The sequence below is a fragment of the Colobus angolensis genome, unplaced genomic scaffold (assembly GCF_000951035.1).
Source record: "Colobus angolensis palliatus isolate OR3802 unplaced genomic scaffold, Cang.pa_1.0 Scaffold502, whole genome shotgun sequence".
Lineage (NCBI taxonomy): Eukaryota > Metazoa > Chordata > Mammalia > Primates > Cercopithecidae > Colobus > Colobus angolensis.
In genome coordinates, this window is record NW_012118511.1 from 281,396 (window position 1) to 286,774 (window position 5,379).

General features: G+C 62.6%; 1 protein-coding gene across 2 annotated transcripts in view; it reads right to left on the reverse strand.

Moving 5' to 3' along the window:
* The window catches only part of RGS11 (regulator of G-protein signaling 11), an 8,063-nt gene extending 2,723 nt beyond the window's left edge, over positions 1–5,340 (reverse strand). Inside the window, exons 1-14 of one of the 2 annotated variants that reach the window (XM_011960077.1) lie at positions 5,243–5,340; positions 5,126–5,176; positions 4,826–4,932; positions 4,063–4,114; positions 3,892–3,950; positions 3,612–3,688; positions 3,344–3,425; positions 2,730–2,798; positions 1,373–1,402; positions 1,233–1,294; positions 1,027–1,140; positions 809–924; positions 572–659; positions 351–489 (exon numbers count right to left, since the gene is read on the reverse strand). In XM_011960077.1, the coding sequence (XP_011815467.1) occupies positions 351–489; positions 572–659; positions 809–924; positions 1,027–1,140; positions 1,233–1,294; positions 1,373–1,402; positions 2,730–2,798; positions 3,344–3,425; positions 3,612–3,688; positions 3,892–3,950; positions 4,063–4,114; positions 4,826–4,932; positions 5,126–5,176; positions 5,243–5,339 (1,143 nt within the window). In that variant the 5' untranslated portion in view covers position 5,340. Of the gene's footprint in view, positions 1–350; positions 490–571; positions 660–808; positions 925–1,026; positions 1,141–1,232; positions 1,295–1,372; positions 1,403–2,729; positions 2,799–3,343; positions 3,426–3,611; positions 3,689–3,891; positions 3,951–4,062; positions 4,115–4,806; positions 4,933–5,125; positions 5,177–5,242 lie in introns of both variants that reach the window. The other variant, XM_011960078.1, reaches the window with a different exon arrangement.
* Positions 5,341–5,379: the final 39 nt, after the last annotated feature.

Here is a 5,379-nt window from a genome sequence, read left to right on the forward strand (position 1 = left end):
GGAGGCAGAGCTTGCAGTGAGCCAAGATCGCACCACTACACTCCAGCCTGGGTGACAGAGCCAGATTCCCCTCAAAAAAACAAAACAAAACAAAAACCTTTTTAGATCAAAACTTGACCCTTTTTAAGCATGTGATCTGGGCCAGTCCTTCTCCTCTGAACCCGGTGTGTGCTCAGGACGGAACACTGACAGGACAGCGGCCAGGGCGGCCCCAGCCTGGTGGGGAAGGCACTCCCCTGGGACAGAGTCAGCGTGGGCAATGCATGTGCAGACAGAGCCCTCGAGGGTGGGGACATGGAGGCCTGTCTGGGATGCCCCCTCCCGCCCCTCCAGGCTGGCCCAGCACCCACCTTCTTCATGAGCATGTATATGTGTAGCTGGGCGTCATCCAGGACATAGCGGTGGGGCTGGCGCAGCCCCTCCAGGGTCCGCTCCATGGTCCGGCTGTCAATGTTGACCCAGCGGGCAGCGCCAGGGGCCAGGAACTGCCTAGGGGTGGGGACAGCATTGGGTAGTCCTGGCTGGGTGCATCTGCCCGTTGGCCAACCAGTACCTACCACACGGCACTTACTGGTACACAGCGTCCACCAGGGTGGGGACCCGGGCCTGCGCTCCATAGCGAAGCTCCTCACAGGCCTCCCAGAAGCTGAGGTTTTCTCCTGGGGGGCCAGGCACCCAGTCAAGGATACCATCGAGAGTGGCAGCCAGGGCCAGGAGGGGTCCCCAGGGAGCTGGCAGAAAGCAAAGCAGGAACCAAGGCAGCAGCCTCCCTGCTGGGACTGCAGCAGGGGACTGGGGGGATTCTCACCACTGAACTCCTTTCCCAGGAAGTCCATGAAGTGGGCCCGCCCCACGGGGTCCTCCAGGAGCTCCCGGAAGCTGAAGCCCCATCTCTCCACACGGAGCTTCGTGGGCGCAGCCACCCTGGGGGGAGAGCGGGGCTGTTGAGGAGTGTGGGGACGGACCCTCCTGCAGCCCCCCAGGCTGGGAGCACACCCGCAGTCCCCCTGCCCCGCCTGGGCTCACGTGGGGGCGTTCATGACCCAGTAGGCGTCGTCGTCTGAGATCCAGGGGTTGCTGGGCAGGCACCCAGACACGAGGGGGTCGTGGGGTCCACGCTGGCCGCAGAAACTCAGGTACCTGGAAGGGGGTATCGGGGCTGGTGCAGGAGGGGCCTCAGGAGCCAGGGCACTCAGCAGGGGTCTCCAGGTGCCACCCCTCACCCCACTCACGCCTCAAGGCAGACGGAGGACTTCACTCGGGTCCTGCCCAGCGCTCTCCTGCAGTACTCGATCTAGGATGGGGGCCTGTGAGTCAGGTCCTGGGCTGGGGAAGGCACCCGGCATCCTCCACTCCCAGTCCCAGGACTTACCTCCTGCTTATAGAAATCTGCACTCTTGGTCTGGAAGGGGACAGGTGGGCTGCAGTTAGATGCAGGTCCCCTGCTGGGGTCCAAAATCCCCAGCTGGAGGGCACCTCCCCAGGCTTAGCTCCTGCCCCATAGACCTGGCAGAGATGGTGGCCCAGGCCCCCAGTCCCACCCCTTGGAGCCCCTTCTTCCAATCAGGGATCTGACTTTCCGGGAGACCTCTGAGGGCCTAAGGTCTGGCGATCTGCAGAATATTCCATGGAACCCTGAGGTTCTCAAAGTTGCAATTGTGAGTAATATGTCACATGTTTTCTTTTCTTTATTATTTTTTTTTTGAAAGGGAGTTTAACTCTTGTTGCCCAGGCTGGAGTGCACTGGTGCGATCTCGGCTCACTGCAACCTCCGCCTCCCGGGTTCAAGTCATTCTCCTGCCTCAGCCTCCCGAGTAGCTGGGACTACAGGCATGTGCCACCACGCCCGGCTCATTTTGTATTTTTAGTAGAGACAGATTTCTCCATGTTGATCAGGCTGGTCTTGAGCTCCTAACCTCAGGTGATCCACCTGCCTCAGCCTCCCAAAGTGCTGGAATTAGAGATGTGAGCCACCAAACCCGGCCTAATATGTCATATTTTCAAATGTATTTAAATTATGTTTTTAAGCATATACTTGAGAAGTACCTACTAATGGGAACCACTGGGGAACCAGGTGTGACTTATTGAGTTCATCGGTAGGGGCCTCGCTGGGGCCAGAGCGGAGGCGGCAGACACTCTGCCTGGCTCCCCGAACCCACTGTCTCTGAGCAGCTTTGTATGGGGAAATGTCAGGGTCGTGAACTTAAGAAGTTTTATCAGTGAGGTTCTAGGTGCATCAGTTCCAGACATTGGGTCTGGACGGGACTCAGTTTGAACAAAGGGTTGTGCTGCCGCGGGGCTGAGATGCTCCCTCTGGTCTGGTCCCTGTGGTTCTGGAGGCCTCCACCTGGAGGGAGGTTGCTGCTGGATCTGCTTAGGTCTGTCAGGCCATAACCCTGCTTGTCACCATCACCCCTCCAATTCCCTGCAAACCCTGATACTGTCCAGGAGAAGAGCCCCCTTCCTCCCCGCCACCCACCTCGTCCCCACCACTCCACTTACGTGCACCCAGGGCAGCAGGTGTGAGGGGAGAGAAAGCGAGAGTTAGCAGAGGCCTGGGGAACAGGAGTGACCGGGAGTGAGCAGGGGCTTGGGGAGGCTGCACCAAGTACCACCCAGTACCCTCTGGGTGGACCAAAGGACGGACAGACGGGCAGTCCCATGGTGGGTCCAGCAGGGTGCGGCGGGTGTGAAGAGTGAGGGCAGCCAGCACGCACGCAGAGGCTTACCATGTGCACACGGCTGGCGGCACAGGATCCCCGCCCTGGACCCTGCTCCAGTACACTGGGGACCCCGGGCTGCGGAGGGGAGGTGAGATGAGGGGGGATGCAGTTCCGGTGGCCTGCTGACCGCCTTTATGACTAAGTTCCGCCTCCCAGACCCCATGTGGAAACTGACACTCAAAGGAACTTGGGAACAGAGTCCCAACCTAGCCTTCAGCTATCTCTTCTCTGCTCACCAACCCCAAATGGCCTGTCCACCAGGCCTCCCCACAGCCCCCGTTGCTCCCAGTCTGTGAACTCAGTCCCCACACTGCAGCCGAGGCCACCCCCACTCTGCTTCCTCCTGAGGGTCTGCAGTTCCCGCAATCTGGTGTCCCAGTGACTCTCCCTTGGGCCCAGAGAGAAGCTGGCTTGTACTGTGGTCTAGGGACGGAGACCTGGGTTCTGATGAGCAGAAATGCAATTAAGTCACAAAGCAAAAACGTCCTGCCCCCCACCAGGATCTCCAAGACAGGTCCTTCCACAGGCTCAAAACGGTGGTCCTGAGAGCGCCTGTCAGGGAAGCACACTGACCCCTGCGCTGGCCAGTGACCCCACACCCTCACCGCAAGCGGGCTCACCGGGGGCCTGTTCACCAGCCAGTAGGTCTGCTCCTGGCACGCAATGACCAGCCTGTCCCCCTTCCTGCGCTGCTTGGCTGCCCTGGGAGGAGGAGGCTGAGTTGAGGGCATGCCCTGCACACAGCAGGCCCTCGGGCCTGGACCTGGGCAGGCAGCCACACCCAGAGGTGCCCTCCACGGTCCCAGGGCCCCCAGAGCCTGGCTTGGTGCTGGGCTTCCTGAGTTGCCTGGGTTAGGCACCTGCAGGCGGGGCGGGGCGGGGCCTCACCGCAGCTGCTCCCTGGCCTGCATCAGCACCAGGTCCCACGCATGGCTGATCTTCGTGTGTAGCCGGTCATAGCACTCCTGGGGGCAGTGAGGTCTTCAGTGGGTCACCCCGGCCCCTGCCCCCGGTGAGATTGTGTGGGGAGTGGGGGGTTGGGGACTGTCTTGGGTCTTGGGGCCTGGGCCGTATGTTCCGGGGTAAATCATGAGGCCCTGGGAGGCATGAATGAGGCTTGGGTTCCTCCAGCTGGACCCAGCCGGGACGGGGCGGGTGGGGGTCCCACCTTCTCGTAGTCCGCCAGGGTCCCCTGTTTTCGGATGTTCTTCTTGGCCAGGTAGATGGCTAGAAGGACAGGGACAGCCTGCAGAGGGGCCAGCTCTGCCCTGCCCCGCAGCACCACCCTGAGGCCCCCAGTCCTGGGAGCTTGTCTGGGGCCAGCCGTCCCCTTGCTCACCATAGTCCAGCTCTGCAGCCGGCCACAGGGTACTTGTCCAGAAGTACGGGGTCTGGCGTGGTGCAGGGAGAAGGTGTCCAGGACGCCAGCGTCTGTGCCTCCCCAGTGTCACCCCACCCTCAGACCTCCCTGGGAAGAAGCCTGGGCTGGGCAGGGGGTTTCTGAGGGTCTCCCTGCCTGCCCACCATCCAGAGACTCCACTGACCACTGGCCAGTCTCTCCACCTGGAACTGAGGCCAGCTTGCTCCTTGGGGTCCTGTTGAGGGACTGCCTCCCTCACTGGTCACCCTAAGCCCCCATTCAGGGCAGGGTGGGACTGGGGGCCTGCACAAGTCTTGGATGTAGTCACAGTCTGTGCCTGGGGAGGGGTATAACTGAGGGCAGGTGGGCCCAGGATCCTGATGTGGTTAGGGAGGGCAAGAATGCTGTCCTCAGGCCTCCACAGCCCCTCCCTCAGGGACTGGGCCTGGGGATCCCCAGGAAGACGGCAGAATCCTCTGCAGATACAGCCCCTCGTGGGACCCTGCTGTGACCTCCAGGAAAACTGAGGCCCCATCCCTCAGCCGGGTCCTTCTCACCACATGGGTACTTGCAGTCCAGGACTTTTGGGGAGGGGGCGGTGGACCACCAGCCCACGGTGACATGGCGAAGTCCCACTCCAGTCCCAGCAAGCTGGGCAGCCCCTCCCGTCTCCCCGAGTTGGTAGGTTGGGTGGGTGGGGCTGGGGGTCCCACCGGCTCCCACCTGCGCCCCAGAGTCTGACCTGGAACCTGTAGGGCGTCTCGTCTGGCCGGAGCACGAGGCTACGGGGGTCGCGCAGCGGGTAGATGTAGCCGTGCTGCAGCAGGACGGCGCCCAGGTGCACGGCCTCTGCGGACGGGTGGGACGGTGAGCGCGGGGCTGTGGAAGCGGTCAAGGGCGGAAGAGCCGGGCCTCCCCTCCCACCTGTGCTCCCCACTCCAGTGCGCTCTGCAGGGCTCTGAGAACTGCCAGCCCCCAGGAAACCCAGGCCTAGGCCACCAGCCCAGTGACCCCAGGGCCCAGCGGGCGGCAGGGCGCTCACCCTCCTCCGAGATGCAGAACTTCTGGGTTAACCACTGCACGACGTCGCTGCCTGCACGGGAGAGACGGAGGTGGAGGGAGGCCGAGGCGCGCGCACCCCCGCCCTGACGCGCCTCACCTGTCACCGCGTGGGGAATGACCGTGACCAGCAGGCGCTGGCTCCGCATCTTCACGCCCTGGTCGGGGTCCTGCATGCTCACGACCACCCGCTCCATCTGGGCGGAGGGAGCCGTCAGGGGCTGCTCTGGCCGCCCC